The sequence below is a fragment of the Podarcis bocagei genome, assembly GCF_964188305.1.
Source record: "Podarcis bocagei genome assembly, chromosome: 12".
In the NCBI taxonomy this organism is placed as follows: Eukaryota; Metazoa; Chordata; class Lepidosauria; order Squamata; family Lacertidae; genus Podarcis; species Podarcis bocagei.
In genome coordinates, this window is record NC_138137.1 from 50,844,567 (window position 1) to 50,872,515 (window position 27,949).

A 27,949-nucleotide genomic window follows, 5' to 3' on the forward strand; every position below is an offset into this window, starting at 1 on the left:
TTTCATTTATGACCGCAGTAAGATTTGGTTAATTCACTTTGTCTGCTGGCTATCAGAATTTTCAGAAACTGGAGTAGTTAATTTCTTACATTCATTAAGCTAGGAGAGAATGTGCAAAAAGTTAAATTTGGATAGTTATGGGAAGACATGCACAGATAATAAGCTATTTGCTTTAGCATATAAATAATGAATCGTCTTTTAAGTGCAGTTATTTAAAAAGGGAATATTCTTTTAATGTATTAAATCACATGCACTTTTATGAAAGGGTTGTACTGAAGCTATAACATACTCTAGACAGCTTTTGTTCTCACAGAATGATTAGTGTAGTAGAGGGGGTAAACTTTTGAACACTCCATAAAAGTAGCCACAGTGGTGCCCCGCAAGACGAATGCCTCGCAAGACGAAAAACCCGCTAGACGAAAGGGTTTTCCGTTTTTCGATGCGCTTCGCAAGACGAATTTCCCTATGGGCTTGCTTCGCAAGACGAAAACGTCTTGCGAGTCTTGCGATTTTTTTCGCTCCCCCCTTTTTCTAAGCCGCTAAGCCGCTAATAGCCTTTTAGCCGCTAAGCCTTTAATAGCCGCTAAACCGCTAATAGCGCTAATCCGCTAAGCCGCTAATAGGGTTGCTTCGCAAGACGAAAAAACCGCTAGACGAAGAGACTCGCGGAACGGATTATTTTCGTCTTGCGAGGCACCACTGCATTTTAATCCTCATGAATTGCTTTGAAGAAAATTTAGGTTGATTACTCCAACAGACAACACCACTGTGTTGTCGTACACTAGTGAATGAAAAAAGAAAGACATTCAGGAATGGTAGAGCTGGTTCACACATTACACTCTTAATGATCACAGCAAAACCAACACTGATTTGATTGCTTAAAATCCTGAACCTACAAACACCTTTCCTTACCAGTGTTTGCCTGCCCCTTGACTTTTCCTGTACTCTTGTGAAGGAGACAGTTCCAGCCCTCTCATACTTAGCATGTCAGGAGCAGCTCTCTTTTGTTTTCTCCTGCCCTCCCCCAAGAAAGATGGAAGTTTCAACTGTCTAAGAAAGAACTATCTAGCCAGTACCAACTTCTTACCTCTTGCAAGGAATTGCTCCTTTTGAGAGTGTGCGACATAACTGGAGCACACTCGCTCTTTTCACAGAGCATGAACACTTCATATTTCCCCAACCATCTCTGCTAGTGGGAGAGAATCTCTAGGGTTCTAAATAAGCAGTGTGAGGTTGGTATTCATATGATCACTTTGCAACAGAGTGATATGTAAACTGGCTTTTGCACTGTGACATATGGTGGTAAAGACTGATTCAGAGGTTTGGAACATTGTGCCTTGCTTCTGTCAAGTACTATGATGGACCTTTTTGAAAAACTTCTTTTTTCAAGTTTTGATGTATGTTTCTTAACGATAGCCATATTTAAAATTAGGAAAGTAATATTTGGCACTATTGTATTTTTGTTTAAATGCCATAATGGGGAGGAGATGCCAAATAGATTTGTAAATCAAGAGCAAACTGTATTTCTCCAGATTTTGGAACTATGTTGTCTTTTAATTTCAGTAAATGTGAATCTTGATTTTGATATTTGCAATAACTGAGAGTACGTTGAATCCTTACACTTGGGCAATTTTATTTTTTAAAAAATCTAAAACAAATTTTCATCCATAATCTTGGAGAGCACAATGTACATTGCTATTGAATGCAAGGATATTTTTGACTTCTCAAAAAACGAGGACTTCCCTCTAAAACAAAAAGGAGAGCATAAACATTACAAAAATACTATTTCCAAATGATAGAAGCAAATTTATTGAGAATATAAGCCTGTAAATCAACTGAGGTTGTATGGCTTCCATAAATAATTACCTGCTGTCTTCCACTATGCAGATAACAAAAGTGGTGCTCCACAAAGGTTGGAGATGTCTGGAATGCACTGTGTGTGAAGCCTGTGGGAAGGCTACAGATCCAGGAAGACTGCTCCTTTGCGATGATTGTGATATCAGCTATCACACTTACTGCCTAGATCCGCCACTGCAGACAGTTCCTAAAGGAGGGTGGAAATGCAAATGGTATGTGTAACTTCGTTCCCCCCCCCCCACTTTTAATGTTTTCTTTTAATCTGACTATATTTTCTTTTAATTAATATAATACGGCAAGGCTGGTTTGGAAAATTACATTTTGCTGTAATTTAAAGATAATACAATTTTAAGGTGAAAATAGGTATTTTAATAAAGTTAGGCAGTGAATCTTGCCATGAGCCCATGTTAAGAAAGATATTGTTTTGTGTTTTACAGGTGTGTTTGGTGCAGACATTGTGGTGCTACGTCTCCTGGTCTTAGATGTGAATGGCAAAATAATTACACACAGTGTGCTCCCTGTGCAAGTTTATCTACCTGCCCAGTCTGCTGTTGCAATTACAGAGAAGAAGAGCTTATTCTGCAATGCAGACAGTGTGACAGGTCAGAGTTTCTGCTACACAGTGAATTATATATTTTCATATGTCAATAATTTGCTCATAGTGTCATGTGGACTGAAGATTGTTTTAATTTATCATATGGAATTTACTTTCTCTCCCTTATCAGAGTCACTTTCCAATAAGAGAAAGCCTCTTTCAAAGAAAAAGCTGTAGCTAATATCAGAAAGAAGAAAACCACCATGGTTGTTTTTTTTAAAGAAAGTTATCTCTTCATCCTGAGTTGATAAATGGCACTCTTGAGTTGGTTCATACATCACGTTATACTATAGTTTAAAACCAAGTATATTTGAATGTGGACATGCAACTCGCTGGTGTCCAGTGATTAAACATTCTTGGAAACAAGCCATAGTCTGGTTCATCACAGTGGCGTAGAGTGGGGGGTGCAGGGGGGCCGGCCGCACCGGGCACAACATCTGGGGGTTAGGGTTAGGGGGCGCAAATCCACGGGTTAGGGGGCGCAAATTACTTGCCTTGCCCCGGGTGCTGACAACCCACGCTACGCCACTGGTTCATCATAATGTCTGAACCCAGGCTCATGATTTGTTTTTGTCCAAAAAACCATGGATAGCAATCAAGGTTTGTTCTTGGCTTACTGCTCATGGTTGGTTTGAGGGAAACCACAAGCCTGGCTTGTTACATTGCAGCACGGCAGCAGTAGGAGCAGGAGTGGAGCAGAGAGTGAGAAATGTTGGGCAGCATGCACCAGCACGATGTTTGTTCATAGTTTGTTTTTAACTGTGATGTAATACGACATTCAAGCCAGGCCTCTGATGCAACATTTAGAGGTGCAAGTTGCTTCTGTATTGCAAAGAGCACTCCCAAAGTACAGCCTGTTGCTTGGGGAGAGTATAATCCCGTCTAGCAGAGAGTGAACACTGCTCCCCTGGGTGGACAAACCATCTACCCAAAGTACTCCTGTCTTATCTGACCATTTTAACAACTATCTTCTGGGACTAAAGCAGACTTCCTCTGGGGTCTTCATATCATGCCTCTTTACAGGGAAACTTTTAAAGCAGTAGACGTGCTCTGTGCTTCTTTCAATCTAAAGAGAGTCTGAATGGTGTTTTGGCATAAAATGGTATACGTTTCATTTTCTCCTTTTTAACTTAACTTCCAGATGGATGCACACAATCTGTCAAAACTTAAACACAGACGAGGAAGTTGAAAGCACGGCTGACAGTGGCTTTGACTGTACCATGTGTCAGCCATACATACCACCAGCAAATGGTAAGGAATTTCTTAATTGGGTATCTAGCAGCGTAGCACTAGCTTTGGAAACAACTTCTTTTGGTCTTTCTCCTGATTGGCAGATGCTGAATTGATTTCAGAGGCAGTACTTGAGGGAAATAATTTCTTTTGTCTTGCTTTTAGCACTGCAAGATTATTAATGAGGAAAAAAACAATTTAGAGTAGAAAGCTGGGTAAATCTCTTCCCAGAGGATTTGTAAGTCTGCTTAAAATTATAATAGCAGCAAGAGTGTGCCCACAAGTGAGAGAAAGACTGCACTCGGAGCACCATGATTTTGAACAGATGAAATTCATTATTTAACAATAACATTATCTTGAATACTTTGCTCTCAGTGTCAGATAGACTTCTCTTACCTCAAGATTCTCAGGATTATTTTTTTCATAAGTTGCATTAATAGCAGCAGACATGTAAAAATATGTGTTGTTTTTTACTCTAAGTCAGTGGTTCTCAATTAGCTAATTACTGAGGACCACCTATTTTTTCAAAAGCCAAGCCTCTACTTTTGAAAATTTTGATAAGTCTATGGTAGTTACTCTCCAAAGCAATTTTTTGAACAAAATGTGGGGTAGCCCCTAATAAGCAAAGGATTTTAGGTATACTAAAAACACACCAGGGCTGAGTGATATCTGGTTTTCAACATTGTGATACATCAACAGATAAACATCACAATATTCTGATATATCACAATGTCTGAAATTGGAAATCAGGCATGGGGGTGAGGGAAGGAACAGTCATGGCAATCAAACAAGGTGTGACAATGAGGGAAGGCGTAGCTGTGGAGATCGTATATGTGGGGGGAGTTGAAGAAGCGGAGTCACCTCTACTTCGTGGTTTGAGTGAGAGGGGATAGGGATGGGGGGGTGCATGAAGTCGCTGTCAGTGGAGCAGCCAGCGAAGATGCACATCTACTGTGGCTTCTTTCCTGCTGACTGAGAAAAGCTGCTCTGCCTCAGTGCCTTGATGTGAGGGTAATCAGCTGCCCTGCTCTCCGTCAGCATGAGCGAAAGGCAGCACCTTGCAATCAGCTGCCCTGCTTTCCTTCGCATGAGGAGCAATATATGGCTGTGTATTGCCGGGTCAAAATCATTATTGAGGTGTGATTTCAAAACCAATTTTGGCCAATATCTTGGAAAACCGCGCAGCGCTAAAACAGACCATAAAATTTGTGATTTTACCATGCAAAAATGACAAAATTTTAGCTGGGGGGAAGCAAGGGATGGGGCCGTGGACTCCCTGGATGTGTTCCATGGACCGCCAGGGGTCCCTGGACCCCTAATTGGGAACCACTGCTCTAAGCAATGATGATGGCAGTCAGAGTTACTGTACCATCTCTCCCTGTCAAATCTCAACTCTTTTCCTAGCTGGCAGCCACATAGACCAATTTGAATAAATTTACCTGATCCAGGCCGTATATAATAAATTCTCAAGGTGATTGCCTCTCTCCTACCTCTCACTAAGCTGCCAATGCCAGACAGGCTTTTGACATAATAACAATATAAGGCCATGACCTTTGACAGTCAAAGAGGACACAGAATATCCCCCCCCCCAAATAAAACACACAGAGAAAACCTTCTAGGCAAACAAACATATATACCGCATTTCTCTACATCATATCAAACACATGGATAGCTATTCCTATCAATAGTTTTTATTAACAATATCCTGTAATAACTTCCAGTTTTTCATTCTTTCTTAATACCAGAAACACATTTCCAAATTTTTCTCTTTTCTCACACTCATCCTTTTTTATATATATAAAGGCATTGTCACAAGATTTATCCTCAGTTCAATCATTATTGTTCCATATATTATGGAAGCTAAGGCGCTATCCACAAATGAAGCATAACTGCTACTCTGACTTCATTTCTCTTTCTTTCTTTTCTGTCATATCACGTTCAAAGGTGACCAGTTTCTTGTTGCTTCCCACCATTAAGGAATTCCAAATGGCAAAATTAATCACATTTCACATTAAACCATGGTTTATATCAGATTGCATCCAATTTTTCTTACTATATTTGATAAAGGAAATGACATTCATCATAAATTTACCTTGTTATTGTCTCCCCCACTTTGGGTCTGATGTATCATATTAATTCAGCCATTGAAGCAAACTTCCATATTTTACCAATCCATTCTTCAATAGGTGGTGTCATTGATAATCTCCACTCTCACCTTCCTGCATATAAAATTCCAGCAGCTATAAAATTCTAGTGGTGGTTACTGTATTAGAAACCATGCAGTAAATTCTTTTTGATCTTACTTCACTGTGTCTTCCACATAATGCAGAAAAAGGGTAAAAACAACAACACTGGGTCTAAAAGAATTTCATATCCTGAAACCCTTCTTAGTGGGCTGCTAATGGTTTTCCAATAACCTTTTGATACATGGAAGGTTTTGGGAAATGACTGTGATAGCAGAATGGCAGACTTCCATCTATTTCAAAGGGTCTTGCACCAGAGTCCTTCATGGAGGTTGACCACTTGGCAGATTGTGTCATTGATCTTTAAACTAACTTATGTTTCTTGTTTTCTTCATATGTTAATCTGACAGCTGCCACATCCAAATCACTGTCTGCCCATACTATTTCTTGCTAGTTAATTCTGAAATTATCATGCTTTGTCTTAATTAGCTATTTCTAAGTCAAATGGGACTGCTGCCTCTCTGGCTTCCCAAATGTGCTTCTGCCTTTCCACCCCCCTGTCTCTCAAATTATCCAGGCTTTAACCTCTATGGAATGTTGTTTCCCACACCATTAAAAAATAAACTTGTTCAGGTTTACATCAAATTAGATTTTCATTTTATTTTAAAGGCATTATTTACATTTTTTTAAAATTAATTGATACCTGCCTAGATTTTTCAAGATGGAGCAGGCTGTGCATACAAAGAAATAAAATAAATGAATGCTATTGTTGAAAGGGACAAATGGTACATTGCGCTTTCTCTCACAACCCAGAGAAAGGCTTGATTTAAGGGAGCAATCTTAAAGCCAGCCAAAGGCCAACTGAGGGTCCTTTGGAAGTTGAGTAAGTGCCACTCTACCAGCAGAGAGGAAGACCTACCAGAGAGTAAGCAGTCATCTGGTATATCAGTAAGAAATTGTGTGCATAGGTGCCTTGGCAGAGTGTTCTGGTGCTGTGGGTAAAAACAGGTCATAAAAAAAATAACTTGCAGGTATGCATGAATGGAATTAGGCTGTAAGCTTTACTGCTTTCAATGAGAGCTGTTATGGAATTAATGTTCTTTAGATTGTGCCTAGTGCTTCCAGAAATATAAGCATTTCTTCAACACACTATTAGCACATAGTTGTTTTTAATTTGTATATTCAGCCTTCCACTGTATTCCTGGTAACAGTGAATGTCAACTGAAATTTGTTAGCCTAAAAAAATTCAATTGTTCAAAAATTTAATAATGCTCTTCTGACATGCCTGAGCACAAGAGACTTGCAGAAGATTACAAATGATACCAACATCAAAAACTATAGTTATAGAAGATTATATATTTTAATACAAGCAACATCATCATCATTATGCATTTCATTTCTATACCGCTTTATATTTTTAAGGAAAAAAATCTTAAAGCGGTTTACAGTACATTAAAACATCAAATAAAGCAATCTATAATAAAATGTTACTGATGAAAGTCATTTATAGGGTACACAGCCAAAGCAATATTAATAACAGGAAACTACAGTATTATCTTAAAATATTTCAAAATAAAACATTACTAAAGGAAGTCCAATATAAAATGCACATTTAAAGTAGCATAGTTTACAAGAGAATAAAATACTATTATGAACATAGAACATATCTAGTGTTGTTGTTGCCAGTCCTGCCAATAGTGGTTGATGGCAGGTGGTGGCAGCTGTGGAAGCTCAGACTTGATGACCTGGGTCTGCACTGAGACAGACCAGATGATATCCGGCTTCTTCAGCAGCCTCAGCTTTTGTAGCTGGAGTCAATAAGGGCATTGCCATGTGGAAAAGGCCTGCAAGGCAGGGAGCAGGTCTTCCAGGACTCACAGCCAATTTCAATTTTTATCTTTCAGTGCCTTCCTCTGAATGCTGTGAACCATCAGTTGCCCCTCAAATTATAACAAAAGCAAAGGAATTTGGTAACTTTTAAAATTCTTTATTTCTCCCCCCTAACATGGTTACTGCTTAACCTAGAAATAAGTTATACAATGTATCAATACGTTTCTTAGCTCTTTTTATCTTTTGTCATCATATCGCCTCTTACTAAAAGTGTGTGCTTATAAGTTTTGTTTTTTTGAACATGCAACTGCTCTTCAAAATTTATGGAACAGGCAGATTTTTTGTTTAAGTAAATCCCTAAAGTGAGCCCAAAACAGGGCTGAAATGGGACATTTTAGTGGGTGGTTTTTTCCTGGATTTCATTAATTTGTTACCTTTTCTCCCTTAACATGAGCACTGCTATAAATTGCTTATGGAACAGCCTTTTGGGGTTTTTCCTTGGACTCAGTTTGAGTAGAACCTTTGCAGGGTCAAAGTAGTTATGCTATGGTGATAGCATGAAGAAATATCTGCAGGAAGCAATCAAGAAAACTGTAAAGAAACAATGGTCTGGTTTGCATTTCATGCTAATCCAAATTTAGGCTTAGCAAGACCACATAGGCTTCCAGGGAGGAGCTCATTGCTGCTTCACCCCTGGTAATTCACTCACCACACTTTAGTGAAACCATAGTTTGGCTTAGTGTGCCATCTGAACCCAGCCTGTCCTGGAAAAAACCATAAACCACAGGACAAACCTTGGTTAGCGCCCATGGTTAGTCTGGAAAAAGCAAAACTTGAAGCCCAGATTCAGATGTTGTGGCTTAGTTCAGCATGGTGCAGCAGTAAAACAATCAAAGAGGATTGTTCCCAGACTCTGGGAACCCACACACTTTTACTAAACCATGGTTGAGTTTAGCATGACATGTGAACCAGTCATTTGTTCTTTCTATCAGATTGGAATAAATAATATATCAATGGAAAAGCTTTGTGTTATTCTGAACCAATGTTGATTTACTTCAGAAATAGTTCTGCTCATTTTTATTTCTTTTGCTCTGATGTTACAATGGATAATTGTTAGTATGTTAATTGCAAGTTCCTTAAAGTTGGGGGGTGGTGGAATATAGTTACACAATGCTTGTAAGCTAAGGTTATTAAAGTTGTGTATTCCTGTTATGGTTCATGCAAATTTCATAGACCCACCGAAGACATACACTCAGGATGGAGTCTGTCTGACAGAAACAGGGATGTCTCAGTTACAGAGCCTCAGTGCTGTTGTACCAAGAAGAAAACGGACAAAGCCAAAGCTCAAGTTGAAGATTATAAACCAGAATAGTGTGGCTGTACTCCAGACCCTGCCTGACATCCAATCAGAACACTCAAGGGATGGCGAGATGGATGACAGTAGAGGTAATTGTTGCTTTGTGCTGTATGTCGCTGTTAACAATAGAAGCAGTTTACAGAAGGATATGGGTTATTGAGGCAGTTGGGATTTTCAGTAGTTCAGGTCTTCCAGAAGAGAACCAGAAATTTTGCCCTTCAGTAGACAGAATGTTACAGATCTGCATGTAGCAGAGGTTTGGACTAGATTATCTCCAAGAAACCTTCCAACTATATATAACTCTTTGGTTGCCTGCTCTGCCTATCAGTGGCTTTAGCAACCTTTTGCATGCAAAACAGGTACTCCACCACTGCATCTGGAGCCCTTCCATGTTGGTGTAAGTGCTATGACATAAGCAATTAATTCCCAGTACCTTTATTAGCAAAGGGATGTTAGACTTTCACAATGGTGATGTTATATAAGGAGATACATAGGTCATGAATGGATTTTAACTTTAATGAGAAATACCTGACTAGTACAATACTTACTGACACATAGTAGAAAGACGACTTGCATAATAAAACCCATGTAATAAAATACCCAACAATATTGCTATTCATTAGTATGATAAGTGCCTGCTTATGAGTACAGGTGTATTAGGTGCTGTTTAATTATTATTATTATTATTATTATTATTATTATTATTATTATCATCATCATCATCATCATCATCATCATCATCATCATTACCCCCACCCATCTAGATGGTTTCCCCAGCCACTCTGGGCAGCTCCCAACAGAACATTAAAAACACGATAAAACATCAAACAGTAAAAACTCCCCTAAACAGGATGCCCAGCTGTCTTCCATACCTTCAGTACCTTTTAGCAACTTTTACTGATTGCCAGCTGCTACTCAGGTTGAAGAAATGGGACCTGGGCACAAGTACACATGTCCTAATGACATTCAAGCCGGATGAACCTTAGATGACCCTGGACCAGCAGACTTAGAAGAACTACTTGAACTTGGAAGCTCTGCTCAGTGCACCCCCCCCATCCCACCATCAGAGGTGCATTGGGTGGCAAACAGGGCCTTTTCAGTTATGGCACCCTGCCTCTGAAATTCCGCACCTTTCTCTGCATGTCAGTCACCATCCCTAGTAGCATTTATACCTTCTGTCTTTTCCCGGCATTTGATTTTAGCAGAGTCCGTTTTTACTACTACTACCTCAGTGTGCTGTCATTTAAAATTGTGTGTGATTTTATTATGCTCATTATTTTATATATGCCATTACATACCTTAGGAAGCTTTTTCCTGAGAATTCTGTAAGAGAAAATGACAACTTCCTATGAATTTTACTTTATAATTGTTTTATGTGTTTGTGTGTGTTTAAATTCAGAAGGAGATCTCATGGACTGTGAGGGAAAATCTGATACAAGCCCTGAACGGGAGCCTGCAGATGATGATCCTAAAGGAGTAGAAGGAACTGAGGGGATTAAAAAGAGAAAGAGAAAACCATACAGACCTGGTAGAGTACATGCTCCAGATGTTTGCATATTCATTAGGTTTATATTTATTATCTATATGTAAATAATCTTTTAACTTACAAACTTGAGTGACTAAATAAGATTTTGCTGAGAATTATCACTTCCCTGTTTGTTGTATATTCCAGCTTCCTCTAATTGAGTTGCAATTCATTTCCTGATTCTAAAGAATGGTGTTCCAATGTTGCGAAACAGGAGAACTACCGTATCATTCTCTTAAGTACTAATTTTGTATTGAAACTTGCCATTGGATCATTAAACCTGATAGGTGGCCTGCTGTTCTGAGTGGTTTGCTTCCACTGTATAAGACAGGAAAATGTCTATGCGAGCACACACTATCTCCCCATAACACTATCATGGCGGTGCTGTTAGAGCACCTTTCATTAAAGCAAATAACTACCATAGCAGTTAAAAGAAATTTCTTTTCTGCCCCAGTGCATGTGCAAAGTATAATAACTCTAGACAGTCTGTATCAGGAAGGGGGACACTAGCTTTGAAAGTGAAGTTGGAATATTGTTTTCCTTGTCACAACAACATAATCCAAACGTTTCAATTTAGACTCTTTTTCTATACATGTAGGATGAGGGAATTTTGCATGTTCTACAAGGATCAGTAGGTCTAAACATCAGTAGGTCTAATCAGTTTGTTCCTAACTCTCCCAACGTCTGTACTTCGTCTGTACTTCTACCTAATGTCTTACCCAGTAAATTATCCTCTCAGCAAGAATGAAAGGACATTCTATTTCACCCTTCCATATTCCATCTGGTTAAGTTTGCTAGATAGACATCATATTCTCCTGTGTTGGTCTATAGTCATTGGGTTTTTGGCAGATGCTTTCCATTCTAATTCTTTTCTGATGGGAAACTCTGTAGCAGTTAGTTGATTCGTGAAAGCTTATTGTCACTGCTGATTGGCACTGACAGCAAGCCTCCCTTGCCAGAGAATACTGTAATTGGAAACACTTTAAGACTCTCACCTGATATTACATATGACATCAGGAGTGGGGCAGTTGGCCATGGCTTGCTGCCCACGGATCAAGGGTTCACTATCCCTGCTATAGTATGTGAGGCACTGGTGCATCATTTTCATTACATATACATCTCAGGACCATGCATCTGGATCACTCAAAGCTCCTGGACACATGTTCTGGTAGCATAAAATAAGTTGCATGACCACCTCTTGTATTCTGATGTAGAGCCAGTTGCTTACTAAATATGTACTGTGTATCCACTTCCAGTTTTATACTTAAGGTGGACTTTAGTGTTTGTGAATCTACAAAAAGGTGAAATCCAAGTATGTTTTCCTAATTCAAATAAATTCAAGGTGTATTATGTGTATGTGTTTTTACAGGCATTGGTGGATTTATGGTACGTCAGCGGAGTCGTACGGGACAGGGAAAAACAAAACGATCTCTTTCAAGGAAGGACTCCTCTGGCTCTGTATCTGAGCAGATACCCAGCAGAGATGAAAGTGGGTACTAATTATGTGAATCAACCACTTAAATGTGACACTGATAGTTATGTTAAATTATCTGTCACTATAGCAACATGTACTCCAATATAGGAGCATTATATTGTTAAGATTCATTATAATGCAATTTTTTAAAAAATTAACTACTGGTTTTCTCCACATCTGTATTTTCAGCACTTCCCATAGCACATACTTATTCCTGAAGCATCATTTTAAAAGTGCCTGTCCTGAGCAGTTCATATTAATTTTGCATGTTTTTATTCTTACGCCTGTTCCATACCATTTGTGCATTAATCTGTGGATTAAAAAAAACTATGAAAATTGTTATTTATTTATTTTTTTGCAGTATTTTACTGCAAAATACATATTGAAATAAACATTTTATTTCAATGTATGCATTTCTATAAATTCTTTATCCTAAATGACATACTTCAGTATGTTTTAAAGCAAAAAAAACTGTATTGTGAAATTCAGAGGAAGGATCACTGCATTCTGATCTGTGTGAATTAGGTCAGTTTACTTAAATTATGGGCCAAATAAAACTCTTCACCTCACCTGCAACTGCTTGCTCACCCACCCACCTCACCTTGTTTCTGCCATCTGTTCACACTGTCTCATGCTGCCCATTTATACTCAGAATTGCCTGTCAGGAGGTGGCTACAGGTAATGTAGTAGTGTTGAGGGAAAACCGACAAATGGGTTTCTTGCAGTACAGCCTTTTAAAAAATTGTAGTGATAGCATCTGCTCTTGATAAATTACCGGTACTTTAACCTGGTTAAATCCCTCCTTACTTAACATGTACACAAACTCCAATACTTTTAATGCTCTGTTTAGAACCAGGGATTTTACCATAATCAATAATTTGGGGTTTGGGTCTTGTTGTCTCAATAGATTGTATCATTATGAAGGCAATGTTAATGAAATGTTATGTTAGCATAGCTTTGTTTTAGGAATGGACAGTAACTGCAAAGTGGATGATACTTCAGTTGGATTCATTATATTGATTTACCCATAACTGACTTGTTCAGTTACCTAATAATGCTCATCAAAAGTAGGAATTCCCCTCAATCTTTTAGAAATCTCTCCTGATGCTTTTCATAACGTAGGTGGTAATGTGTAGGTTCCATATCTTGACACACTGCAGACATTTCCTTAACACTTGAAAAGGTGCTAAATGTATTTAAGTGTTACTTCAGTAGCTGAATAACTGTGCACAGTATCATTTGGGTGACAAGAGAAAAATAACAATCCTGCTAATATAAAATAATATAATGAGAATTAATGAAAGCACCTAAATGAAACATCCTTTTAACAGGTTTAATTCAGTAATAAATTTTATTTGTTTAAAAATAGCATTTGTCACTTATGAGGCTTTGTTACTAAAATGTATACAAATACAGATATGCAATCTACAGTATATAGCAGGGATATCCAACAGGTTGTTTGGGATCAACTGGTTGATCCGTGGGAGGTTCGGGCCAATCACGGGATACTCCCCTCTAAAAAAAAGCTGAACTCCCCACCCCCGAAAAGGGGTAGATCACTGCCAGTTTTTTATTCTTTGAGTAGATCACAGTCTCTTGGGAGTTGGACGTCCCTGGTATACAGTATTCAACAATCATTTTCTGTTGAAGAAAAACCATTCCCTATCTTCCTTGAATGCAATTATTTCACAGTTATCTCAATTCAGCCCAGAAATAATTTTGTTGATTTTGTTTCATTTCTCTTTACATCTCTGAATACCTTAAGAAAACATTATGCATCATTTGCTAAATTGGTCCATCTCTGCAGTTCTGCATTATTGTAATTTTTATAATATTGCTGTTTTAAACTAAGGTGTACAGATGCTAAACAGAGTGGGGCAATACCTCAAGAGTGGGCAAGAGTTATAAGTAAATTTGTTATTATGCATGTTTGTCATTGTTAGGTTGGAGTGAACAGCTACTAGATACACCCGTTGATGAAACTACTCCTGTTTCAGAGAATACAGAAAAAATTAAAAAGCGTTACAGGAAGAAGAAAAACAAGCTTGAAGAAATCTTCCCAGCGTACTTGCAGGTATAGTCATTGCTATGCATAGCGTGCTGCTTAAGATTAGCATTTGCATATATTGAATAAACTGTTAATCGGTGTAAAACACAAACATTTGCTTTCCAGTTATGTAATTCATTATCACTCTAAGTTGATTTTGCATAAAGAGCGATCGTTTCAACAGCCTCCTTTTGCTATTAAGCATTAAAACATAAATTACACCTTTCCTTCTAATTTTCCTGTTTCGTTTGTTTTCCAACAAAAACAATAGAATGTTATTCAGACATAACCCAAATGTCTGTATTAATGTTGATATAGATGCTTCAGTTGAAAGTAGTTTGCCCTTGCTAGGAGGATTTAATTTTGTATACTGATTCTTATAAACAGAGGCTATTTTTTCAGCAGCATGGAGCAATATGGAGAACTTAATTCTTTTCACCATATATTACCTAGTTTGTATGCTAAGATAGGTGAATTGAACCAAGTTCGCAGAAGAAAAGTTCCCCATCTACTCTTCACTCTAGCAGCTGTCTATGTGCTCCAAAAAGCTTATCCAAGGGGTCAGGGGGCTTCCTGAACAACCTTGGATGGGCAAGGGGAGCTGTTGAGTGAGGGGAGAATTGCCCCAAATTGGAAATGTTTCTTCTTTTTACATAGGATACAAGTATATGAATAGGAAGTAAAGGGCGATGAATTAACTTCAAGAACTTTACATTAAAAAATAGTCATTTGTGTTGAGTTTAATTTTACTATGTTCTAGCCACAAAGTTAACATTAGAATGAACTAAATTGGGTGAACAATAGTTTTGTATGTAAAGAAATCAGTTTTTGGTTTTGTGTTCCAGTGCTCAAATGTAGGGAATGTGTTTGTTTTTCCTTGTAGGAAGCCTTCTTTGGAAAAGACCTCCTAGATACCAGTAGACAAAGAAAACCAAGTTTAGATAATTTATGTGAAGACAGCCTTAACATTTCTTGCAAAGCAAATTTGAACACAAATTTCCTAGATCCATCTTCAGATCCACTTCTTAGCTCAACTTCCACTCCAGCTCCATCAAAATCTGGAATACAAGGTACAACGGCTTGTATGTTTTTGTTTCTTTTGGTAAGGGGTACTTGAAGAGCAGAGTTCTTAAAAGCAGGAATTTTGAGTGGATTGGTAGAAGGACAGTGGTTAGGGAAAGTATTTTGAATAATTTCCTTAGCTATCTTATTAATTAGTATTCTCAGTAAGTGTGTTCTCTACTGCTGAGCTATGGCCCTTCTGGCAGTTTACAGTTCCTATAGGTTTCCAACATTGTTGGAAGGGGTGGAATTGTACTCAAACCTGATAGCTATATTGTCTCGTCAGCAGATGGTAGCAATTGGACAGTGGCTCTTGAGTATACTCTCTCATTATAGTGACAAGAATCCCCCTGATTTACCAAAGAGCTCATGTTTCTGAAGCAGTTGAGAAAAATTGCTGGAGTGCAGATGGTATAAAACCAAAGATTATGAAGCCTGGGCCAGGACAGCAGTGGCTGACATTACAGTCTATGTTTATTATATGGGGAAGGTGTTATATGGACCCAAGCTGTTTCAGCACGGGGGTGAGGAACATTTTTCAGCCGTAGGCCACTTTCTGGCACCTACATGCCAGTGGTGAGTAAGGCCCAAACAAAAGGGCATGGGCCTAAAGTACTGCAGGAGCTGGTGTGTCCACATAAATGTACTGCACACACCACATAATTATGCTGCACACACATACATATATGCAGGATCTCACTCTTTTTCACACATACACACAAATAGGCCTTATCAGTCTTAATTGCGAAAGAGGGTATCCTCACAGAGATTGCATGATTAACCCTTCCCTTCCTAGCTGCCCCCTTTGTGAAATCCATCCCCGCACCCATAGCAATTAGGCTTGAGTAAAGCCTTCCACTGGTACGGCTGTTTTCAAGCCTAATTACACTGGAGGTTGCTTCCAGAAGAGGATCACAGCTGTGATTCCCTCCCCCCATGGCCCCCTGCACTGCAATTAAGCTTGGAAAAAGGATTCTATGGGCTCCAAATAGGAGGCTTTTTTTCAAGCCTAAAATCTGTAGGGATAGCTGGGGAGGAGGTGGGGTGCTGTGGGTGGGTTGTATCCTACCCATGGCCTGCCAGTTTCTTGCTCTGATTTAAGTCATTGTAGGCCAATTCCCAAAGTGTTAAATGGTGTTTCAACTGTTTACTTAGATTTGAGCTTTCGGTTTACAAAGAAACATTCAAGCCTCTTTTTCGTAAAGAGAAAATAAAAGAAAGGTATCTGATTGGAGAAACACATACTCAAAATAATACCTGTTTAAAAACCCTTGAGCTCAGAGCAAATGGATAAATAACATGGGGGATCACAGTTGTTATGATTAAGGGCTTTTCCACACTGACCTTTCTTCCACTCTTTCTAGGCAAGGACTGTGATATAAAGTGCTGTGTCCAAGTGCCCTCCATTTTTTATTGCTCCAGAGCTTTTCCCTGGGGTCAAAAACCCACTCTTTAAATTCCAATCAAAAGAAATGTCAGTCCACTGAATACCCAAATTGACATTTGCTCCAGTTTGGCTTTAAAGAAGGGTCATTGCGGGGAAAGCTCAGGGCAAAAAGACCAACCAAAACACACTCATATATGGAGCTTTAAAGCACAGAGCTTTGCCTTGAAAGAGCAGAGTAAAAGGTAAATGTGGATAAATTCATTGTGTAAAGCACCTGTTTTCTGTAGGTACCTCGGATGACCCATTAGCTGCCCTTGTGCTGAGCACTGATGATGACATACTTGGAATTCTTTCTGATGATTTAGTGAAATCTGGGGATCATTCAGGTACATGTATATGTTTTTGTTGGTTTTGTGAAATTTGTCTTGATTTATAAAATCATCCTGTTCATGGTATTATGCAACTATTTATATATGTATTTCTTATACCATAAGTATGCTTCAGCAAGCAAAGGACTCTTTCTTATTTCTTGCTTTGATCAATAAATCTGCACTTTATTTTACTTTGCACTTTATTGATGTGGGGATAACTTTTAAAAATCTTGTTGGTGTCTGGCATTCCCATGTACTATTTTAGCATGCAGCTGTATATACTTTTGGTTTATATTCTTTCTTGCTTTTTCAGCCTCTCCTTTTCTTTCTTTCTTGTTATAATCATCCATTTTATCTGGTTTGGATCTTGTAGGTCTTGATTTATGCACTTTCCAGGTTGAGAGCTCATCCTCCCCTTTTGGTAAGGAAATAAACAGTGGGTGATTCATGGTTAGAAGTAGTCATCTTTCCTAGTGGTTTTGGCTGATTTTTTATTTTTGCATGTGTAAATATATTCCATGTCACTAAAAATGCTTTCATCTTTCACTATCTCTGTGTGCAGAGTCTTGTGCAATGTTAAATACCTGCCTGTGCAGTGCACCTAGTAGTGTTTCAGAATTTTGTTTTAAAATGTTGCGAATAACTGGATTTGTGTGTGTGCCTTTCACAGTACAAAGTAACACGTTTCCTTCCTGCTGCACTATTTAAGTATGCTTTATAGAGCATCACAGTGATAGACTTCTTTTTTAATTTAGTTTGTTGTATTATGAAAAGCATGAATAAAAAGTTAATATCAGTTTTTAATTTGGCCCTGGATAGACACTGCAACTTTGTCAAGCATAAAACACAAGGTTGGAGTCATTACTTTTAAAGATTATATAAGCTATTATGTCTTTAAGTATTATTTTTTGTAATGGCTTCAACACTGTATTTCCAAGTATTTAAATTCATATACTGCTAAATATTGTAGTTACTAAGTGGTGAGTAAGTGCTATAAGTTAAGTGTGTTTATGATACTAACCCTTTTAAGTAACATTTGTATGTAGAATTCCAAGAATTCTATCATTCTTAGACTGGAAATTCTCAGCCACCTCAATCTAATCTCCTACACAACCACCACTCCCAATGCCTATATCACCCATTAGGAGAAACACACAAGAAGACAGAGAGGTCATAAATAATCTAGATAGCCTGGGCTTCAGATCCCCTTGAGACAAGTTGACTAAAACTCACTCAGTTGAGCCTCAGCAACCATGACCATGTGCTGCTTAGCAATATACTGTTCTCTGGTGTTCACTAGCCAATCCAACATGAGGAAATACTTAGTTCCACCTCTCATTGGTGTGATGTGATAACAGGAACAAGTCTAGTATAATTATTAATCATTCAACAGAGCTTTTCCAAGTGGTTTAGGCCTTCTGCAGTTTGGCACAGTAGGACATGTGAACAAATCCTCAAAAGCATGCCTTGACATGTTTGCAAGGTTCTTCAAAGATAAGAGCCACTCACAACTGCCATGATTTGGATGCAGATCAGCCAAGGGAAGTGTCCAGGACACCTATTTGGTCCAGAGATAGCTTTGCTTTTTTCAGTGGGAAGGAAGGAAATCCTGCGCAGGGGCAAATCATGTGGAAGGAGAAGAAGGTGGGAAACCCACCCTGTCCCACTCTGTCTCCTCTCTCACACAACTTTGGGAGGCTCCAGTGGTCAGGGGTTTGTGGACTCTTTGGTGTGTACTGAGGTATATAAGCTGATCTCACAATGCTTCATCTTGTTCACTGGCTCTTAGTCCATTCCAGGCTCAATTCAAGATGACATTTTTGAACTTTAAGACCCTTCATAACTTAAAACCAGGGCTCCTGAATCTTTCTCCATCTAGACCTTACTCAAGGGCCCCTTACAAGTGAGATGGGCAAGTGGCCAAGGGAGAGAGAGGCTTTTACAGTAGTAGCACCCCGGCTATGGATTGACCTCCCTAGGGACGCTCACCTACACTTGCCTTGGTGTCATTTTGGTGCCAGGCAAATATCTTTTTTTATTTTCCTATACTTTTTAATCTCTTTCAGCTTTCAGCTGTTTCTATTCTCAGCAACTGTTTTTAAGCTGTATTTGTACTTTCATAGTATCATTGTTACTGAATGTTAAATTGTTTTATTTCCTGTTGTGAGCTACCCTGAGAATATTATTACAAGGTGACCTATATAAATACTGTGAATAAATAATGTAAGTAAAAAAACACACACAAAAACAGACAGAATCCAGATTTAGATCAGTTATGGAATAGATGAAGTACTACAGGTTCTAATATAGAGAAAGCAGTTCAGAGAGGAGATGGAGATATATTTTGAAGAGCCTGGAGGGAAGTCTCTCTTTTACTGTAATTGATGACAGACGCCTTTGCAGGAAGTTTAGAACCAAGAAGTGACTTGTGACAAAAAACTACTACTGTGTAATATATAGGAGAAAAGGCCAAGCAGAATGTTGTTTTTTGCTGAGCATCCCCAGCGCCACCCCCAGAGCCAAAGGTGGAAAGAGACACAATAATGTTTCTGGCAAACCACACCTAACATCTAAGGATAGTGCCTTGGGCAGAAGCCCCCAGTGTATTCTTGGCTCTCTTTGGCAAATGTTCTTTTTCACTAGAAAAGGTTGTAAATTGCAGAATCTTACAAAGAGGGTAGAGTCATCCATTTCTGCAGGCTATTTTTGTTTCACCAGATTTAGACACAATATTAAGTTCTCTGTAAATGTATCTATATCAGTTCTAAAGAAAGTATTTCCTCCTTCAACTATTCCAGAGACAGTTTTGTAGTGTCCATAGGTTAACTCTTACCTGCTGATGAATATTTGCAAAGAAGCCTCTAATGTTAAAATAATCCAATCACTTGTTGGAATTGTTAAGTTCTTAATACCAGGAGAGGCTTATGATTCAGGATAATGTTCAGTCAGGTTTGCAAAACCTTTGTTTCTTAGACCAAACGAGTTTTTTAGTTGGGTGTGTTATAGAAAAATATGCTTCAAATATATTTTCCAAGCAGTTGTTAAACTAGGCACCTCAGCTTATTGCTGGTCTTTTAGTTAAAACCATACTTTTCCTTCCATCAGCTGGACTAGATATTGGACCCATATCGGATGATCCATCCTCTATACCTCCACAAAGCGTCAGTCAGAGTTCACGGCCACTGAGTGAAGAACAGTTAGATAGAATCCTGAGCCCTGAACTGGACAAGATGGTCACAGATGGTAAATGTTTCTCTTATATCATTACCTCATGAAGGATCTTCTTTTTAGATTTACTTCCTGCTTGGTTTTAATTAGTTGCAATTACCACAATTCCTTGTACGTATATGTTTGCTAATGTTTCTGTTGATTTTACTTTGTTCAGGTGCAATTCTTGGCAAACTGTACAAGATTCCAGGTATGTTCTCTTGCTTTTTAGTATCATTTTATGAAGCTTACTAAATGCAACCGTACCTTATATACTCACATGCAGTGTTTTGCAGAGCTGGGAGGAAAGGATGTTGAAGACCTATTTACTGCTGTACTGAGCCCTTCAGCTACTCAGTCAACTCCTTTGCCACAACCCCCACCACCGCCACCTCCTCAACTCATGCATTTGCATAATCAAGGTTTGTTTATTAACTTTTTTTGAAAAATAAAAAATAAAAATGCAGCTGCTAGCAATTCACACACAATTCAGTCATTGGCACCCAGTCTTGTGAAAAGTGGAAGCTAGAGTATTGTTTTTGTAATTCTTTTTATCAATAAAATTATCCTATAAGGGTGGATATGTTTCTTTTGATACAGCCTGTCTCCTATCTACCTAGGACAGTAGTGAACAACCTGTGGCCTGGCGGCTGCATCCAACCCTCTCTTTCTTTCTCTACGAAGTTGTATGTGTATGTGTGAGAGAGAGGTAGAAAGAGGAAGAAAAGGTGACAGAGAACATTCTTCAGTGCTGCAAATTCCATCCACTTTTGTCTCTTCTCTTCCCTGCCCCACAGTCGCTCAGCTCCTGGCAAATTCTCCCTGAAGAAAGCCAGCCCTTGACAGATTCCCTGCCCCCGCTACTTCATTGGTTCCCACCCCTGTACTCAAGGATGCTTGGCCAACATCTTTTCAGCTCCTCCTGGCTCCAGCCATGGAATAAGGAACATTATATGTTCCTGAAACCAAACATTGTCTCCTGTACAGCATCCCAGAACCCAGAAAACAATGCCAAAACAAGGCTTTAGTCTGCAAAATAGCATGATGTGAGAGGCAGAGTTATTTGAGCTTAGTCCCTGGATGTTATCTTCTTTCAAAGTCTTCAAAACAGAGTAAAATTTTAGAGTAACCAAAATCCCTGGATGTTATCTTCTTTCAAAGTCTTCAGAACAGAGTAAATTTTTTGAATGTTTAATATTTGGTGTATGCAGAAAATGTCCCTTCAAATGGTTTAGTTTAGTACTGTGAAATAGTGAAGCAGAGTTTTAGTTTGCTTTTCACATGCAAAGTACTACTATTACATTTTATTTTTCCTGACATAGAGTATTGGTTTTTGGATAGTAATCAGTTTTTTAATTATGATATTTTAGATTGTTGAAGTTATTGTGCTTTATGTTATTGTGAGCCACCTTGGGTGGGATATGCCCTAAAAGCCCATATGTAAATAAATTACTATAAATAAATATTATTTGTGTTTTCAACTTTTCTTTAAAGGAGAGAATGCATTTTCAAGAGTTCCACTTATAAATGGCCTAATTGGACCAAGCCCCCATCTTCCTCGTACAACTTTGGTTCCGGGAGGAGGTATAGGCTCATTTTCTACAATAGCACAGCCACCATACACAGACACAAGGTGAGTAAAATGGAATAATTTGATATATCCTCTACTTCAGCATCGCTATAATGATATTCATTGAACCTATAATGATGCTAACAAGTTGGGCTCTCTGATTTCTCTTCTTCCCGGGTTTTAGAGTAACCAAAATTATTAATAATTTTGAGGTGTTGCTAATTTGTGTGTGTTTGTTGGAATAATGTATTTCCGTTTACTGAAATGAACAAATGCCTATTTTGCTTTGCTTTGCCAGGGATAAGAATACAGCATTTAATGCGGTGATGAATGATCCCACCAGTTCTTGGGTTCCTTCTGCTACACCACTGGATGGTGAAGGTGATACCATGTCTAACGCGCAGAGAAGCACTCTTAAGTGGGAAAAGGAAGAAGCACTTGGTGAAATGGCAACTGTAGCACCTGTTTTGTACACAAATATCAATTTTCCAAATCTAAAGGAGGAGTTCCCAGGTATGTTATAAATTGTAGAATCATAAAATTGGAAGGAACCTTAAAAAATCTTATCTAATCCAACCTCTTGCCAGTACAGGAAGTCCACTGAGTTAAACCTTGCATTACAAATCTGTTAGGCACCAATCTTATTTCATAAAGTTCAACTTTTCTGAATTCTGAAAAAGGCAACAGTTTCATGTTTACTGTTTACTGATGCATTGATGATATTCCAAATCAATGCAAAACAACAAAATCTTACTCCTTTTTCTCCTCTGCATTCTCAGATTGGACTACAAGAGTGAAGCAAATTGCTAAATTGTGGAGGAAAGCAAGCTCACAAGAAAGAGCTCCTTATGTGGTAATGATTATTTGCCATTTTTGTTGAAACAGAAAAAAACGTTATGCCTCTGATTTCCATTAATTAGTCTAAAAGTATTTTAAGTTTTAGAACTGCTATAAAGCACACTGCTTCTGCAAAATGCATTTTACATACATGAATTTCAGTTACTTTTCTTAATTTACTTTTTATGCATTTGGGGCCATACTTACTTTCTTCTGACTGCTGTTTTGCATCTCTAAAAACCTAGTGTTGAATTTGCACACTAAACTTTTAAAAAACTGACAGGATGATTTGATCCTCTGGAAAAGTAAAGATCATGAACATCACCCGGAAATTAATTCCTATAGCTGTTTTTAAATGGTTAAACTGATTATATTATTAACTGAAATGATGTCTGTTGTTTTTTAATTTCCCATTTGCTCTGTTTAGTGCTTACAGTGGTTAGCTTGATGTCGGATATTGTCCCAATTCTCTTCATATGTTTCATGAAATAGTGAAGCTGCTGTTGGTGCAAAACACATGGATAGGACTCTTTTTCTTGTACTGTTTTCAGTGTGTGTGTGTGTGTGTGTGTGTGTGTGTGTGTGTGTTGCTAACTGCACCTTTGATATGACATAGGTGCATTAACCTTACTTTGTGTGTCTAGGAAGATTAGTAGTTCACAGGTACCATAAGACTCTTTGTTTTTGCTACAACAAACAAACATGGCTACCTTTCTGGAAATGTAACCGAGGGTGTCCTAGTTTCTTATTTCCTATGTGAAATTTATTCAAACCCTGTAAACCGTTTGTGGGTTTTGTGTTGGTAATAAAGAATGGCATTACTTCCAATATCAGTCTAAACAAGTCTAAAAAATTACATGTGTGCTTGTTTTGCAGCAAAAAGCCCGAGATAATAGAGCTGCCTTGCGGATCAACAAAGTGCAGATGTCTAATGATTCCATGAAAAGGCAGCAGCAGCAGGATAGCATTGATCCAAGCTCTCGTATTGACACTGAACTCTTTAAGGACCCATTAAAGCAGAGGGAATCAGAGCATGAGCAAGAGTGGAAATTTAGACAGGTGTGTTGCATTTGGTCTTTGATTCCCCCTTTTGTCTAGTACAGCTGTAGAAAGAGCTGCCCTTAATTAACATCAGATGCTAGGAAAGGAAATAGTAGTTTATCATATACTTTGTATATGGGCTGTGTACAGCAAGTATAGGTAGCCTTTGAAGTGACATCTACATAATCCTAGCACCTTAACTGAGAATTCTCAATTTAAAGTAACAAAAAGTGGGGCTAAAATTAAACTTCCTCCATTTGCTACCCTTTTGTGACTGGCTCCATCCCCGTACCTCCTCTATGTAGACTGGTAGCCTCAGTAAGTTTTAGGCCCCTCAAATTGAACCTGTGGTTAGAAAGTTTAAGAAGCCCCACCATACTGCAAATGCCTGAAGAACTCAAAGCCATTTCATAGTTCATCTTCTCGGTGAGGCACCACATGTGTAGAAGGTAATTCTCAAGTCATAAGCATTTGTAGAGGCTACTCGTAGCTATTACAAATGCATGGAGGATTATTTCCACATAGTGTTTCACAAGAAAGTTAGCAGGTTTCCCCCCACGAGTGAAATAAAATGTCATTTTGATAGTCAGTGCATTTAGCATATGTAGACCAATGTATTGTGAGCTGCATGCTATGTTAGCTCATGTGCCAAGCCACCATAGGGATAATTTTGTGTGACATAAGAAACTCAGAATAGGACCTTTAAAAATAAAGTTCATGAGCCTCTGGTACTTTCACCTTGGATGGAATGTCCAAGAAAGTTATACAGTGTCCCTGTATCTTTTAACAGAGGTTGTCTTTCTTCTGCAAATTTAAGTATATATTCTCAGAGATCTGCACGTTTGATATTAGTCATCTGGAAGCCTGCATAAATAATATACATATTAGAAATATTTGGCCCCATATCCTTAATTTGTTGGAACTTTTCAAATGACCTTAAAATGTCCTTATGAGTTCTTTACTATTGTTTGATTTCCTGATAGTTATAATGCAACCTGGTTTTTTCCTTTCCTGAAACAGCAAATGCGTCAGAAAAGTAAACAGCAAGCTAAAATTGAAGCAACTCAGAAACTTGAGCAAGTGAAAAATGAGCAGCAGCAACAGCAGCAACTGCAACAACAACTTGGGTCACAGCAGCTTTTGAACCAGTCAGGTTCAGACACACCTAGTAGTGGGATTCAAAGTCCTTTAACCCCTCAGACTGGCAATGGAAGTATGTCTCCTGCACAACAGACATTATATACAAAACAGGTTCCTGGTACCCCTACTTCTACACCTTCTGATGTTTTCTTAAAGCCACAGGCCCCACCTCCACCTGCGACACCAAATAGAATGCCTGTTCAAGATGCACATTGCCAGGCACCATCACAGCAGATGTTTCCTCCTTGCTCCTCTACCAGACCACCTTCTCCTGTTGACCCTTATGCAAAAATGGTGGGAACTCCTAGGCCACCACCTGTTAACCAAAATCAAAACTTTGTCAGAATAAATTCTGTTACATCAGTAGATATCTGTCCACCCCCTTCACCCCTCTCCAGGCCAGCTCAGGCATCTGAATCAACAGGGAGCAGGCCATCACCTGTCAGAGATTCATGTTCTTTGTCTCCAGTCAACAGTGACCCTTATGCAAAAGCTCCTGATACACCCAGGCCTACAATGGGAACGGAACCTTTCTCCAAACCTCTGGGAATATCAAGATCACCTTTAATTGCAGAACAACCAGGGAAAGGATCTTTATCAGTGGCAAATAGCGACCCCTTTGCTAAACCACCTCCAAGAACAGATGCGTTTCAAAGGCCCCGGATGTCTCCTGCTGACTCATATGCACGCCCACCATTGACTCCCATTCCTGCTGTTGAGGGAAGTCCTGGCCCATTTAAAACTCCAATGCGCCCAACTCAGTCCCCACAAGATCCGTACGCTTCAATGCCACCAACCCCACGGCGCATGTCTGTGGACCCCTACGATCGGCCTGTTTTGACACCAAGGCCAGTAGATAGCTTTTCACACAATCCATCAAATGACCCATATAGTCAGCCTCCTCTGACTCCGCATCCAGCAATAAAAGAGACTTTTGCCCACCCACAAAGAGTAGTGCGAAACCAGGGTGATTCTTTTTCTCAGTCTGGAACTATTTCAAGGGCAGTTGCTCAGGACCCTTATGCCCAGCCTCCGGGTACTCCTCGGCCTGTTGCAGACCCCTACGCCCAGCCTCCAGGTACTCCTCGGCCTGTCGCAGACCCCTACGCCCAGCCTCCGGGTACCCCTCGGCCTGTCGCAGACCCCTACGCCCAGCCTCCGGGTACTCCTCGGCCTGTCGCAGACCCCTACGCCCAGCCTCCGGGTACCCCTCGGCCTGTCGCAGACCCCTACGCCCAGCCTCCGGGTACTCCTCGGCCAGTCACAGACCCCTACGCCCAGCCTCCGGGTACTCCTCGCCCCACTGCTGTTGACCCATACATGCATCAGCCACTCACACCAAGACCTGCACAGACTGGAGACTTATTTGCTCAGGTTTCAGCTAATCAAAGGCATTCTGATCCATATGCCCAACCGCCAGGTACACCAAGGCCGGTTAGTAGTGATCCATATTCTCAACCACCAGCAACACCGAGGCCTGGAATTCCAGAACCTTACAGTAGACCAGCCCTCATGTCAAATCGTGATCCTTATCTGCAGGCATCACAGAACAGGACCTTACCTGGGACATTTGTAAGGCCATCAGATCCGTGTTCTCAGCCTCCAAAGCTATTGGGACCTGCTGTGACAGATTCTTTTAGCCATGCTTCAACAGCACCACCTTGTGATCCTTATGATCAACCTCCAATGACTCCAAGACCTCAGCCAGAAACTTTTGGAACCGCTCAGCTTCCCCACGATGTTGCAGATCAGCCAAGATCTGGATCAGAGGGGAATTTGGGCTCATCTGCAAACTCTTCCATGAGCTTGCAGGGAAAACAGTTCCCCCAAGCTTCTCCTGGCCCAGTACCAACAGCTGGAGCAACAAATACACAGACCACAATGTCTCAGGCAGATGCAGAAAAAATAAGACAAGTGAGTTTACTGTTGAATAACGTGCTTGTGAAAACCATGAGATGCCAGAGTTGATAGAACTTATCAATTGTGGCTGTGTTGTATCAGTAAGTCATTTCTTTTATACTATAAGATGCAGGTTTTTTGTATCCTGTGGCAGTAGTGTTATCATCAGTATCAGGCCTTTAACACTGTCTGTATCCTAGTGAAACCACTTCAGGGTTTACTGGTGACTACAAAGCCCTGAACAACATAGAACCGAGATACCTGAAGGAACACGTATTCCTTTATTTTCCTTCCTCTGCTTTATTTTCCTTCCTCTGCCAGGGAGGCCCTTCTGCTTGTCCCATCTCTTGAGGGGTACTCAGTTACACAAAATAGGATCTTCTCAGTGGTGACACCCCAATTGTAGAATAATCTCCCCCTCGAGATAATGGCTGGTGCGGACATTGTTTAGTGTTTTTAGCACCAGCTAAAAGCTCATCTCTTCCTTCAGGCTTCTGATGCAGAGAGGGGAACTGATTTTGTGATATTAATACTGGAAGGAGATATGTGTTACTTATGTGCTTTTTCTATGTTCTTCTAATCTTTTATTTACTGTTTGTTCTGTTTTGATGTTTCATTATGTATATAACCTGTCCTGGGATTGCTTGCTGATAAAGGGTGGGATAAGAATGAAATAAATAAATGAGCTGAATTGTTTTTGCTCTCTGTCAGCGCCAGAAATTACGTGAGATTATTCTGCAGCAGCAGCAACAAAAGAAGAATGCAATCCGTCAAGAGAAAATGCCACAAGAGCCTACCATAGCACCTCATGCAGGATCTACTCAACCATGGCAGCAGCAAGAAAATCTGAACCAGATTTTTAACAGGCCTCCTCCTCCGTATCCTGGGAATATTAGGTCAGCCATTGTCCCTCCCAGCGGACTGAGGTTCACAGGTTTTCCCATCGATGGGCAGTTTAATAGACCCCAATTTCCAGGAGATATGGGTGGAATGGCAATGAGACCTCATGGAATTAGGTATACTTCTTGATTTATCTATATGTTTTAAGTGTTGGTTATATTAAGTGACCCTTTAAAAATGTTCCGGTTTAAAATTATATCTTAATGTAATGCCGCAAACACATTAAAGGCTACACTCAATCACTTTATCAAACCTGCTGAACATTTGCTTTTCTGTGAAAAACAACGAAGCAGGGGCAAAAATATGTGACCTCTTCAAGTATCTTTAATTTCAAAATTGTTCTACAAGTAGGTTTAAATTCTTTAGTGCAAAATATATGACAGAACAAAGGTATGTTCCGGGCAGTAATGAGGCTCTATTGAGACTGTAGGTTTAAG

General features: G+C 39.4%; 1 protein-coding gene across 10 annotated transcripts in view; it reads left to right on the forward strand.

The window, feature by feature from the left end:
• KMT2C (lysine methyltransferase 2C) overlaps positions 1 to 27,949 on the forward strand; it is a 154,363-nt gene that overhangs the window by 95,303 nt on the left and 31,111 nt on the right. For 7 of the 10 annotated variants that reach the window (XM_081163407.1, XM_081163406.1, XM_081163411.1 and 4 more), the window contains 20 exons: positions 1,888 to 2,069; positions 2,295 to 2,459; positions 3,594 to 3,703; positions 7,770 to 7,835; positions 8,929 to 9,141; positions 10,452 to 10,580; positions 11,947 to 12,066; positions 13,995 to 14,125; positions 14,982 to 15,168; positions 16,835 to 16,933; positions 17,292 to 17,339; positions 20,024 to 20,161; positions 20,304 to 20,336; positions 20,422 to 20,547; positions 21,620 to 21,758; positions 21,994 to 22,208; positions 22,475 to 22,548; positions 23,409 to 23,591; positions 24,594 to 26,627; positions 27,324 to 27,628. In XM_081163407.1, coding sequence (XP_081019533.1) covers positions 1,888 to 2,069; positions 2,295 to 2,459; positions 3,594 to 3,703; positions 7,770 to 7,835; positions 8,929 to 9,141; positions 10,452 to 10,580; positions 11,947 to 12,066; positions 13,995 to 14,125; positions 14,982 to 15,168; positions 16,835 to 16,933; positions 17,292 to 17,339; positions 20,024 to 20,161; positions 20,304 to 20,336; positions 20,422 to 20,547; positions 21,620 to 21,758; positions 21,994 to 22,208; positions 22,475 to 22,548; positions 23,409 to 23,591; positions 24,594 to 26,627; positions 27,324 to 27,628 — 4,697 coding nt within the window. The remainder of the gene's footprint in view (positions 1 to 1,887; positions 2,070 to 2,294; positions 2,460 to 3,593; positions 3,704 to 7,769; positions 7,836 to 8,928; positions 9,142 to 10,451; positions 10,581 to 11,946; positions 12,067 to 13,994; positions 14,126 to 14,981; positions 15,169 to 16,834; positions 16,934 to 17,291; positions 17,340 to 20,023; positions 20,162 to 20,303; positions 20,337 to 20,421; positions 20,548 to 21,619; positions 21,759 to 21,993; positions 22,209 to 22,474; positions 22,549 to 23,408; positions 23,592 to 24,593; positions 26,628 to 27,323; positions 27,629 to 27,949) is intronic. The other 3 variants (XM_081163409.1, XM_081163405.1, XM_081163408.1) reach the window with 3 other exon arrangements.